Here is a 13,427-nt window from a genome sequence, read left to right on the forward strand (position 1 = left end):
TAGTTTTAGTTGTGGGTCCTTCTAGTTGTGACATGTGGGACACCGCCTGAATGCGGCCTAATGAGCGATGCCATGTCCGCGCCCAGGATCTGAACCAGCGAAACCCTGGGCTGCCAAAGCGGAGTGAGCAAACTTAACCACTCAGCCACGGGGCCGGCCCCATCAGGGATGTTTTCAACTGGGTACATTAGAGCTCTGAACAAAAATCAGATTGTGTTGGTCAGGGAGAAGACTGGATATTGGGTATTCAATATCCTCTCAGTGCCTTCCACCAGAGATTGTGTGCACAGGCTCAATCATGTGTATTTCACCTCATGTCCTGTTAGAGCCACAATTCTAGAGGCAAAAATATTTTTAACTTATTGCCAATGGTCACTCTATCAGTCAAAAGCTAAGAGATGGTTTGCTAAAGTTAGGATAACTTGAAGAGGATTTATTTACAAAGATGTGGACGGGATGCAGAAGTACCAACCAGGAGAGAGCCCTATCTCAGGACTACTAATGCGGGGCTGTTACTATCTCTAGGCGAGGTGGATGAGAGGGAGAGAGGCTGCTGGAATTTCCAAGGAGAGAGCTGAGGAGAACAGGTCATCTTGAAAAGAGCAGTGATCTTCTATTAAGGGCCACAGCCAGCTTGACTCAATCTCATGACTTCACTCTTCTCCATTTCGTCTCCCACTGGGCATCCCCACTGGCCAAACCCAACCAGAGGACAGAGAGCAGGCAAGCCTGTCGATGCAGCCCCTGTGGTTGGCCTCTGAGACAGAGTGCAGGGAGGGAAAGGGGGCAGGGGGCATCTGGAAGGGCAGGTAGAGTCACCTGGCAAAGTCATCCTATTGTGAACAGTACTGAGCATGAAATTCTAGACCCAGGAACTAACTTTGACAATTCCTTGGAGGTTATTACAATTCAGCCTAACTTGTATAGTTATGATCTCAGTTTGTAGTCAAAATATATCCTTGAAAAATTACTCCTGAAGCTAATTTTGATATATCTGCCTTAGAAAATATCAGACGTTGTTCTAGGGGGAGAACGAGCCACTTCTCGTGTTTGGTTTCTCCTGCAGCGCAATGCAGCAGAAGTATGCTCTTCGGGATCAGACATACCCAAGCGTAAATCCTGTTCCTCCCAATTACTAACCTGATGTTTGATCTTGGGCAATTTACTGAAACATTCTAAGCCTCCATTTCCCAATCTGCAAAATGGGGATAATAATGGGACCTATTGCCCTGGGCTGTTGAAGGAGAATAAATGAGAACACTCATGAAGTGCTTAACAGAGGGCCTGGCCCGTGGTAGGTGCTCAAGAAGCATTGGTTCCCTTCATATGTTGTCCCAGGATGAGGGACCATCCGAGGCAATTTAAGCAACTTCCCTGTAACTAAGCACCTACTATGTGCCAGCCACTGTTAGGCACTTTATTTTCATTATTTTGAAACTTCATAATAAGTCTTCAGATAAATACCATTTCCACTACATAGGGAAGAAACTGAGGCTTGCAAAGCTTAGAAGAGTTCAAGGCCACACTGGCAGCAGAAAGGGGGTAAGATTGGACCCAGGCATGTCTGATGTCAAGGGCAGTGTGTCCTTGGCTGCATCCGCCACTCTGCACCTTCCAGAGGCATTTGGAAGTCACCGTGAATGGCAGTCACGGATTTGCAACGTTTTCTTCCTCTGGCAGATGTTAACTGGTGTTGGTCTTTAATCATGGCACAATTAAATGTTTTCCTACAGGTTTTCATTTTATGAAATTGGAAACAGTTTCCTAGGGGGAAACGTGTCTTCTAGTGGTCATGACATCATACTCAAGCAGACAATCTCTTCAGAGTTCCGCACAGGGCTGCACAGTGTGGCTGGCTAGGGCTCTCAAGGGAGTGGGAAAGGATGACGTAGCGCCTTACACGGGCCGTGCCTGCAGCTGGCACTGGATAAATATTTGCATGATGAATGAATTGGACTGTCACGCACTCGTGCTAGAACACCTCCCCTCCCCGTTCCTACCCTGTTATCCTTTGTTCCTGAGACCCTTTGTAGGTGCTTAGTGGCGGCTGATGACATTAGGAATCACAGATGATGTGGGGTGAAGGAGAGAAAGGCAGAGAAGCACTCCGAATGAGCGGTCAGCAAGATTCAGCCCTAGAGAAGCCCATGAAACCTCGAAGGGTGAGCAATGTGGTGTGGGCACCAGGAGGGACTCTGAGGCCCCTAGAGGACAGCTCTGGTGTGACTGCTTCAGACTGGGTGCTGCTTCGGGTCGAGTCTTAAACAGATTTCTACAGCGGATCTTCCAGTCTCACTTTGCATTCCGACATCACACAGGCAACACGAGTGTATCAGAGCACTCATGCCAGGAGACGGCGATCGATTCTGCCGGAAAACTTTAAAAATATTTTCTTTACATGTATGACCCTCCCCAATCCCCCAACACTCCAGAATATTCTCTTGAAAGCTAAATATTAGAAGAAACAGTATAACCAATAGGCCTATCTTATTAAGCAAAGGTTAAATTTTGGAGCCCTGAATATAGGGCGCTTGGCTTATTTTCACGGTCTGTCCTCTTTTACACAGCCGTGACGCGTCCTGGGCTGCGCAGGGCCTGCCTTGATGACTGCAGGTCAGGGCAGCTGAGGACAGAGAGAAGGGACAGTACTGCTGGGGCGGTGGGACCTTAGAAGGTTAATTCAGACCAGACACCAGAACACTCAACGGAAGGCAGCCGCAGGACAAGAGTAACAAATGGAAATTAGTAAATAAGGAAAAATAAAAAACCTTGTTGAAACTTAGAAACGCTTGAAAAGTAAAAAAAAAAAAAAAAAAAAAAAAAAGTCTATCTTGTAAATAAAATTCCTGAAAGCCCATGATCGTGTACTTGAGAGAAAGGTGGGAGAAGGTCAAAGGCAGGTTGTCCTGGAAACAGCCCAGCTGCACTCCAGACACCCCAAGACCTGAGTTTGCTTCCCTTGGGCAAGAGGCCACCCCCACCCCCACACCCACCCCTTCTGTTTCAGCTCCGTCCTCCGTGAAATCAGGAGTGCCCTCCAGCTTTGTGAACCCATGCAGAGGGCATGAGGAGACAGCAGAAGGCTCGCCTCCATCTGCCGATGTCTGGCTCCCAGCGCACAGCCAGGACAGGCCTGAGAAGGCCTCCAGGGAGGTGGCCATGTAGACACGGGGCGGGGGGGGGAATACAAAATAAACAAGGCCACGTTGACCAGAACGAATCCTTTCGTGGGACAGGGAGTACAAAGAGAGAGGGGGACACTGGGCTTCAGCATAGACGGCAAACACATGAGAGACCTGAGGCAGAAAACCACAGCTCCCACAGGCTGCCCGGACTGGGCCACTGCTGCCCGCTCCCTCCCCCTGGCCAGGGAAAAGCAGCGTTCTGCCCAGGTGTCTCCTCAAGGTGCTGAAGCAGGAATGCAACGCGAGATCCCATAGGCCTGCTCTCCCTCCGCCGGCAGGCAGGGGGCGGGAGAGCACGGGAGGATTTCCCGGGTAATGATGCTCAGGTGGCCAGCTAGCACCATGCCCCATGCTTTTCAGGGGACTCCAACTTTCCTTCCCGCTTTCCGATGGAAGACAGCGCCTGCTCAGAGGCTGCGGTCTTCTGAGCTTCCTTCCTTGAGCTCTGAGTGGGCTCTGCTAAGTGAAATGCGGAAAAGGAAAAACAGATTTGAGGCTTGGCCAGACTTGGTGTGCACCATGACATCTGCTGTGTTGCCTTCTGAAAACATTCTTCCAGTAAGAACTTAACGCTTTCCAGGAGCTTGAGGTTGAGACCGTCTGGTTCCTCCCACGGCCCCTGGATGCAGGGGACTTCAGTCTGCTGCTGTCTGCCCCTCCCAGGGGCATTTCCCACATGACTTCAGCAAAGCATCCAACGTTCCGATAAGCCGGCCTCCATTTTAAGCTGAGTTTCTCCTTCTGTCTGGGGAGTGGGGGACTGTAGATTCTCAGTCACCGTGCACGTGTGTCCTTGGACCCCAAGAGCATTATTTAAAAGGTCCCCAGTCTACTCGGATGGAGAACTTAGTCTAACTCGTGTGAAGTTTGCGAAGCCCATCTCCTGGCCAGCTGGTCGTGTTTTCTGAATGCCGCGGAGGAAGGTGTCCGTGCGCCGGCTTTGAAGTAGGACACACCCGGATTCGAATCGCCACTCTGCCACTCGTTGCCGGGTGATGTCAGCCTCAGTCTCCCCAGTTGGGAAAGGGGACGGTCAGCAGCGGCCCCGCCCAGGGGGGGCCCCAGTCTCCCGCACGCGTGCGGGGCACCGGCCGCGCTGCCTCGGCCGCCCTTCCCGGCCGGGGCCCTAAGGATGCCCGCGCTCGTCCTCGGCGTCGCGCCCGGCCTCCTCCGGGAGCCGCGCGGGTTGGGCGCGCTCCCAGGCGCATTCCTGGCCGGGCAGCCCCTCCTCCTCGGCCTTGGCCAAGGGGCTGGCGCCTCCCCGCCTCGCCGGGACTGTCTCGTGCGGGCGGCTGCGGACGCTCGTGGCCGCGGGTGCTCCAGGGTCGGCGCGCGGCGCACCTGGACCCGAGACTGCGCCTCCGGAGCCCGGCGGCCGGGCTGCGCGCCGGGGCTCCCTCTCCCTCCCCGCCGGAGCCGCTCGGGACCGCGCGGCGCCCTGCGCCCTGCCGGGGCGGCTGCGGCATCGGCTGCGACAAACTGGGCAGCGAAGGCAAGGTTATTTCCCCTTTCCCAAGCAGAAAGGTTCCGATTGGCAAGATGGTGCCCAGCTGTCCCCGCGCGCTCTTCCTTCTGCTGCTGCTCCTCGCCTGCCCCGAGTCGCGGGCTTCCCAGGTCAGTGTCCCTCCCGCCTCTCCCCTGTCCCGCTTGCAGGGGAGGCAACGCCAAGGCCGGAGGACCTGGGCTTGCCCCATTCCACGGGCATGCTCGGGTTGGGGGTTTGGAGCGAGCCTTGGGCTGGGGTTCAGTTCTCAGAGAGAGAGGTGTAGGGTCCCCCGTCTGTCACCTCAGCTGCATCGCGGGCCCGGCGTCTGGGAGAACCCGGCTGGTCTAGCCGAGCAGTTGGTGCCAAAGCCTCGGTCCGCTGCGGACCGGGCTCCGCGTGAGAACCGCGGTTTGGAGGACGATCTCCCTAGGATCTGTGAGACGTCCCTCTTTCCTGGGTCTCCCCACGAGATCCGGGTCGCCCCATTGGGGTAGAGAATGTCCCCTCCCTCCAACCTCCAACATTTAAATTTCGAACTGAAATACCGTTCTTACCACTACCAACTGTTAAACACGCACAGGACTTTCTTAGCAGTTCTCGACGTTTCCAGGCAGGGGAGGCTGGGGTTGTGCAGCGGTCTCCTCTGGAGTCCGCGGGGCCTCAGGTTTGGGACTGCGTTTCTTCCCACACATACGCGCAGCTTGCTGTTTGGTTTTTCTCCCCTTGCCGTTTGTGTTTGTTGGAGTGGCACTGGATTTACTTACCAGACCGGATTCACTTTTATGTTAACCAGTAAGAACTGATGGTTAAAATTAAGGTAAGAATGCAGAGAAAAACACGTCTTCCGAAGGTGAACCTGGAATTGCGGAATTCACAGGCACCCACCACCAGACTCTCTCTGGAAGCCGGAGACGCCGCCCTCTGTGATGGGCGTGGCCTGTGGGCTGCGGCTGCTACCCCAACAATACCGACCGCAGCAGTAACAGTACCTGAAGGCGGAGGGAAGGAAAGCCTGAGCGCCTGATGACTGCCAGGTTCTTGCTAAGCAACTTCCAGCCTCTTAGTTCTCGGGGTGGCCCTGTGAGGTGGGGACTGTTGTCATCCCATTTTGTGGATGCGAGATCTGAGGCCCAGGGAGATTGTCACTTACTCAAGGTCACGCAGCCAGGAAGGATGGGAGTAAATTTAGTCTCTCTCCAAGTCTTTCGCCTTCCCCACAGACACTCGTCTGCAGACTAAATTCCTCAACCAGACAGGCATGTCCATGACCACCCACAAGCCCCTGGGGTGCAGGAAGATTCCAGGCGGGGAGAGCTCAGTTCCAAGCAGACATGGTGGGCGTTAGTGCAGAAGTGGTGAGCGGTCAGCGAAGGAAGCCGCTCAGCCGCCAGGCTGCAGAGGCCTGGTCTGGGGCCACAATGAACCCACCCAGCAGAGCGAGGGGTCTCCCACCCACTTTGCAGATTACAAAACAAAGCAAAACATCAGGCCCAGAGCCCAAGGCCAGAAACACGGGTAGGTGTATCCTGAAACCAGCTCCCCAGCCAGGGTGAGCGGAGGGGCGGGGGGCAGGACGTGGGATGAGCTGCTGGGGAGCCCTGCCCTGCCCTGCCCTTACCTGATTTTGTGGCGCTAGTGCTGTCTCTGGAGCTTACCTGGAAGACAGGGGACACTGTGGCAGTTTTCAGATGCTTGCGGCTGCTGCAGAAGCAGAGAAGTGAGCTGTCGCAGCCTCTGTACCTGGGAGATCCGGGTCAAATCCTGCCACATCCAGGCTTTCTCAAATTCCTGTCTTCTAAATCTGCAAAAGCACCTGCCTCCTGGGGCTTGGTGGTGGAGGGGCGGGCAGAGGGAAGGCCGCAAAAGGGATTGTCCACAGAAATTGGTTTGAACCTGTCCTTCATCCAGAGTCCTGTGTGGTGGAGGTGGGGGGTGGGTGGCTCTCCCTCAGCCCATCTCGGGGAGCCTCAGGAGCTCTCTTTACCTCATTCCCTCTCATCTTTTGGGTCTCTGCTCAAATAAGTGCCCCTTTGCAGAGGCCTCCCCAACCCTCTCTAAACAGGTCCCCTCTCGTCCCTTGGGTTTTCTGAAGGGCTCTGGCATAGCACTGATGATGTTCACAATGGTTTATTTGGGTAAGTTTCGAGTTTATTGTCTGTCTTCCCCACTACAAGGGCCCAGGGCAGGGACCACGCCTGGGGTTCTTGTCCAGGGACCAGCACATGGTAGGGGCCCAGCGGAATCAATGGGGCCTGGTCATGGTGGTACTGGTCCAAGCAGGACGGGGCTGGGCAGTCTCTGAGTGGACCTGGCTGCACATCAGGTCACCTAGGGAGCTTCTAGAAATCCTGATGCCAGCCTCACCCCAGAGATTCTGCCTCAGTTGCTCTGGGTGGGGGCTCAGGGTGATGCTGATGTGTTTTTTAGAGTTGTCCCTAGTGATTCTAATGAAGCAGGAGCCTGAGACCCGGGGGAACCTTCAGAGCTGAAAGCCGTGGACCGACCTAGGAGAGGGCCGAGGGCAGGGGAGTCAGGGTGAATCCCCCGGGGTTTACCTGATCGGAGTGTAGTGTGAGCCCGGGGCTCTTGGATCCACTGGTAAGACCTGTGGAGACTCGGCAAGAGTCAGAGAATGAAGTGTACCCGTGAGACCGTCTCCCACCACAGAGGAGTTGGACCCAGGGACCCCCAATAGAGGCGCCGGGCCTCCTCGTGGCAGCAGCCCACAGCCCTGTGCAGGGTTTGCCTGTTTGCCTGTGAATGTGCTCACTGCGTTGTGTTAGGTGACAGCCCAAGGCAACCATGATGGGTGTGTATCTGTGTGTGTGCCTGTGCCTGTCTTTATGTGCCTGTGCCTGTGACTGTGTGAATGTTTGAGTGACTGTGTGTGTGAGGGTGTGTGTAGGGGCGTGCATGTCTTCGTGTGTGTGTGTGTGTGTGTGTGTTACAGGTGGTAGAAGCTGCTTTTGCCAAGGGTCTGGAGTAGTGAACTTGGGGTGACCGACAGTCTCGTTCTCCCTCCTGCGGTCCTCCATGGCTTTTCACATGTGTCCCTCTTGTCAGCACGTCTGTCCTGAGTCACCGTACAGGTTTTTTGTGACCAGCTGATGGAGAGCAGGTGGTCATGGGGAAGGAGGCAGGTGGAGCGGTGTGGGGATCCCACGAGTGGAGCCCTTTCTCAACACCACTGCCCACTCTGTGGCCTTCCCGCTGGAAGAGAAACAGCCTTGCTGGGGAGACAGGAAAGAGAGAATGTTTAGCACCCCCCCACGCCTCATCCTCTTCCCCCAACAACAGCTCTCAGCCTCCTCCTCGCCTGTGGGGTGGGGGTGCTACGGTGTTTCAGGAGGTTTCCCCTTCTCCAGAACCTCTCCTGTGACCAGATGTCACAGGGGTCCAGATTCCACCGTGAGAGGTTCATTCTTTTGGTTGCCTGCTCCCATTTGATACATTGCTTTTTACAGTTGAAAGGAAAAAAATGTTTTTGGTGTACATTTCCATGACTTTAACCATAGGACTATATTCTGTATGTGATCACCACCAGCACAGTCAGGAGAAAACAGGCCCACCACCCCAAAACTACGTCACGCTGCCCTCTGTAGTCACACCGTCTACCCACCCCAGCCCCTGGCAACACTGATCTGGTCTTCATTAGAGAGTTGTCTTCTCCACAATGTCATATAAACAGAATCAGAAAGTGCATAGCCTTTTGAGTCTGGCTTCTTTAACTTAGCACAAAGCATTTAAGACTCTTCCGTGTGGTTCTGGGTGTGCATCGTTCATTTTTATTGCTGAGTAGTATTCCATCGTGTGGACTTAGTACAATCATCAGTTCACCCATTGAGCTGGATGGTACCCACGGTGTCATTTCCAGTTATTAGCCGTTATAGATAGAGCTGCTAGAAACATCCCCATACAGCTTTTTATGTGAATGTAAATACTCACTTCTCTTGGGTAAACATCTAGGTGTGGGATTCCTGGGTCATACCGTGAATGTTTCTTTACCTTTGTAAGAAACAGCCAAATTATATTCCATATCTGTTGTATCATTCTATGATCCCACCAGCAATGTATGAAAGACCGGTTACCCTGCATCCTCACCAGCACTTAGTATTGTCAGGTGTGTCCGTTTGTTTCCAAGTCTTTCTAATAGGTATGTAGTGGTATCTCTTTGTGGTTTAAATTTCCATTTCCCTAATAACTAATAATATTGGGCATCTTTTCATGTGCTTATTTGCCATTTGAATGGTCTATTGGGCAAAGTGTCTGTTTAAGCCTTCTGCCCATTTTTAAATGGTTGTCTGTTTTCTTATTGTTAAATTTTGAGTATTCTTTATATATTCTAAATACAGCTACTTTTTGGATGTGTAAGTTGCAAATATTTTCTCCTAGTCTGTAGCTTGTCTTAACAGTGTCTTTCCCAGAGCAAAGGTTTTAAGTTTTAATGGAGTCCAATTGATCAATTTTTTATTTTTATGGGTGGTGCTTTTAGTGTCAGGGCTAAGAACTCTCTGCCTAATCCCAGGTCATGAAAATTTTCTTCTAAAACTTTAGTAGTTTGCATTTGCACATTTAGAGCTATGATCCATTTTGAGTTGATTTTTGTATAAAGTATGAGGTTTACGTTGAGGATCACTTTTTGCAAATAGACATCCAATTGTTCCAACCCCATCTGTTGAAAAGACTGTTGAATTGCCATTGAATTGTCTTAGCAACTTTGTAAAAAGTCAATACTTCATACATGTATGGGTCTATTTCTGCCCATAACACACTATCTTCATCACTGCAACTTTGTAGTAAGACGTAAAATCAGGTAGATTATAACATTTTATTATTGAAAATTGTTTTGGCAGTTCTAGCTTATTTGTCTTTCCATTAAAATTTTAGAATCAGCTTGTCTATCTCTTTGAAAAATCCTGCTGGAATTTTGATTGGCATTGCGTTAAATCTATTGATCTGTTAGGGGTAAATTGGCCTCTTAACAATACTGAGTCTTCCAATCTGTGAACATAATATGTCTTTCCATTTATTTAGATCTTTGATTTCTTTCATCAGCATTTTTTAGTTTTTAACATATACATGCTCTGTTAGATTTATATCTAAGTATTTCATTTTTGGATCTAATTTAAGTGGTATTGTTGTTCTGAATTTTCATTTCCAATGGTGTGTTCCTAGTATATGGAAATCCATTGGACTTTTTTATGTTGATCTTTCTAATCTATGTGCCATTTATTTAGCCTTATTTCACTGACTACAACTTCCAGTACTATGTTGAGTAAAAGAGTGGACATCCTTGCCTTGTTCTAGAACTTAGGAAGAACACTTTTTTTTAACATTAAGTGTGATGCTAGCTGTTGGTTTTTGTAGATGCCATTTGTCAGACTAGGGTTTCCTTCTAGTCATAGTTTGATAGAGTATTTATTATGAATGGCCGTTGAATGTTGTCACATGCTTTTTCTGCCTCAATGGATATGACGTTATGGTTTGTCTTTAGTCTATTAATAAGGCAGATGACCTTGATTGACTTTCTAATTTTGAAACCAGCCTTACATTCCCAGATAAACCCTAATTGATTGTGGTGTCTTATACATCTATATTTCTAGATTCCATTTACTAATATTTTGTGAAAATTCTTGTATCTATGTTCATGAGGGATATTGGTGTATAGCAGGGTCAGCAAACTGTGGACCATGAACCACATCCAGCCCACTACTGGTCAAGTCTGGCCACACCAATCCATTGACGCGTCATCTCTACCTATCATCTCATTGCTTTTTGCATTGCAATCAGGGAGTTGAGTGGTTGCAACAGAGACCATATGGGATGCAAAGATGAACATTGTTCCTCTCTGGCCCTCTCTCTACACATCCCTTTGTTTGATTCCTGGTCTGTAGTTTCCTTCTCCTGTCTTTGCCTGGTTTCGTTACCAGGGTAATGCTGGTTTCATAAAATGACTTGTGAAGTGTTCCCTTTTCTTCTGTTTTCTGGAAGAGACTGTGTAGAATTGCTGTCAGTTCCTCTTAAAATGTTTGGTAGAATTTACCAATGAAACCATTTGGACCTGGAGATTTCTTTTCTGGAAGGTTTTTAACTGAATTCAATTTCTTTGACAGATACAGAACTATTTTATTTAGCTTTTTTTTGCTTTGGGCGATTTTTGGTAGTTTGTGGCTTTCAAGAAATTGCTCCATAGTCCTCTCTCTCGAGGCAACTGCTTTTAAATACCCTGGAGGTGACTCCACATTTCTGAACAATTGATCTCCTGTAATGACAGATGAATGCTTTGTTCCACTGTTCACTGCAGGGCCAAATAGTCTACTATGATTAACTTCCTTTCTTGTGTAACTCTTTGGTTTTCCTGAACTTTTTTTCTCTTCTGCCCCGTCCATCATCTGCATGAGCACAATTGTTTCCAAAAGCTCTTTGCTCTTTGACGTTCCATCAGGCTGCCTGTCCCTGGAGCCCGTCCTCCCTGGGCCAGCTGACCCTCTCTGGGCTCCTGGCCCTGCGGCTACCCAGAGACTTTGGCCTGAGCTGGAGTTTACGTTTTCTAGATCATATGTCTTCCTCTTTCTTGGCTTACTCCCTTGGTTTTTTGAACACATCCTCGGGAAAATGATTTTTTAATCCACTGTCGTTAGGCCTTCCCAAATCACTTTCCTGCTGTAGAAATTCCCCTTTTTCTACAGAAAAACTTGAAAGCAGTCAACGGTAGCACCATTGTCCCCATGCTGTAGATGGGGATCCTGATGTGGCCAAGGGAGTGGCAGCTGAGTCCTAATGTTGGGAGTGAGAGGAGGAAAGGTGACCCTGTCCCCTGTCCCCCCGACTGAGTTGGGGGAGGGAGGTGGGGAGGGTTTGAGACCTCTTCCTTAGTCTGAGAACGAATGAGATGAAGAAGGGTGGGAAAATGACAAGCCAAGCGTATCCCTTCCCCAGGTGGTGTGGTCGGCTCATCAGTGTCACCGTAACTGCTGGTGTGGATCGATTGCTTGGGGCTGCTGGGCATCTAGGTCGAGGTGGGTTATTGGTCACTGTAGAGCTCAGCGTGAAAGGCCAGCATGATTGATTAGTGGAGTCTGCATGGTCACAGCACCAGGAGTATTTGCCACCCCTACAGTAGGGATTTTTATACACCAGCCCTTGTATTATATGAACACATGAAGACAAACTGAAGTGAGGGATGCGTGAACCATTCCGATCTAAAAAGAGGTATTTCATAAAACAGATATTTGGTGCCTACAATGGCCCAGGCACTGGGAACAAAACAGACAAGGACCCTGCTTTTGGTTTTGAAAGAGCAGCTCTGGATCCGGAGTTGGCAGACCAGGGTGGCAGTCTGAACTGGGCTCAGCTGGGCTGTTCTGCTAATCACCTCCAGACCCAGCTTGTCTGGACTGGACTCGCTCACTCCTCTCTGGACAGCTGCCCAGTTAGCTGGGGCTGGCTGGGGCAGGGTGGCTCACCTGGTGCATCTGGGCTCCGCTCCACGTGGCCTCTCAGCTCCAGCCGGCTAGCCCGGGCTTTTCACATGGTGGTAGCAGTGGGAGAGGGCTGAGACTGAGCAGAATACACCAGACTTCTTGAGACACAGCCTTGGAACTGGTGCCAAGCTTCCACTGCATTCTGTTGGCCAAAGCAAGTCACAAGACCAGCCCACCCATATCCAGAGATGGGAAAACAGACTTTTCTCTTGATGGGAAGAACAGCAAAGCTTCCTTGCAAGTGGTATGGATGTGGTGGGGGACAAGGACTGTGCCATTTCTGCAAACCTTCCATCATAGTGACCCCGAGATTTACTCCCCACAGGCACCTGTGTTTAGATGAATGGGGGGAGTCAGGGCGAGGATGGGTGACAGGGAGCCCTCCCTGCCATCTTCTGCTTTCTGCAGCAGCTGACATCTTTCCCTGGCACCTTCGGGAATGGGACTCAAGTCCTGTCAAGGAAAGCTTTGATTACAGAGAAGAATGGAGGCCCCTTTGCTCCCTTGGGGCACTTTCTGGCCCCAGGTGCTCTGGGCAGTAAGGGTTGAGAATGTGGCCTGAGACGTGACCAGCTGGTGCAGGAGATGTGCCCGGGCAGTGCAGTGGTTTCTCAGGTCGGCCTGGAGTCCTTCAGTCAGGCCCTGATGCCCTCGTGGGCCAGCTCATCCTGGAGGATCCTGTTTGACATCGGACTTGATCCCCTCACCATCTGAGCACCAGCCCTCCCTGCACATGCCACCCTGAGCTGCATCCCAGCCAACCCCATGCCCGGGCTGCCCCAGGAGAAGCATCTATGTCCTGACTGTTGACAGGAGCCTGACTGTGCCAGTCACTCCCCTGATCCTGATCCATAGGGACGATGGTGGGGCTGCTGGACCAACCTTCCCAAGGCTCGTGCAGCCCCAGGGCCCTGGGGACAACAGGGCAGACTCCCTGGGTGGCTAGAACTTTCTGTGTCCTTTCAAACCCTCCACCAGAGGCTTCCATGCTTCTCAGTAACTGCCTGGGACCTAAAATAAGGGCCATTACACATGTTTACTAAAGAAAAAATAAGCACCTATAATTTGACAGGATCCAAACCTACCCCTTTCAGTAAGTAAAATCTCTGCCTCCTGGAAGTAATCATTTATTTCCCCTGTGTGTAGGAAACTGGGGTCACTCTGGCAGTCTGGGGACCAGCATCTCCCTAGGGAGGCAGCCTAGATGGGAGATGAGGCCCAAGGAACCCAACCTGGGGCTGGGTCTCCACATAAGACTAGAAGGTGCCCATT

At 50.9% G+C, this 13,427-nt stretch overlaps 1 protein-coding gene across 2 annotated transcripts in view; it reads left to right on the top strand.

The window, feature by feature from the left end:
• The first annotated feature begins 3,980 nt into the window (after window positions 1-3,980).
• The window catches only part of FBLN7 (fibulin 7), a 44,051-nt gene continuing 34,604 nt past the window's right edge, over window positions 3,981-13,427 (top strand). Inside the window, exon 1 of one of the 2 annotated variants that reach the window (XM_014852724.3) lies at window positions 3,981-4,799. In XM_014852724.3, coding sequence (XP_014708210.1) covers window positions 4,725-4,799 — 75 coding nt within the window. In that variant the 5' untranslated portion in view covers window positions 3,981-4,724. The remainder of the gene's footprint in view (window positions 4,800-13,427) is intronic. The other variant, XM_014852725.3, reaches the window with a different exon arrangement.

This window comes from Equus asinus, chromosome 6 (genome assembly GCF_041296235.1).
Source record: "Equus asinus isolate D_3611 breed Donkey chromosome 6, EquAss-T2T_v2, whole genome shotgun sequence".
NCBI lineage: Eukaryota > Metazoa > Chordata > Mammalia > Perissodactyla > Equidae > Equus > Equus asinus.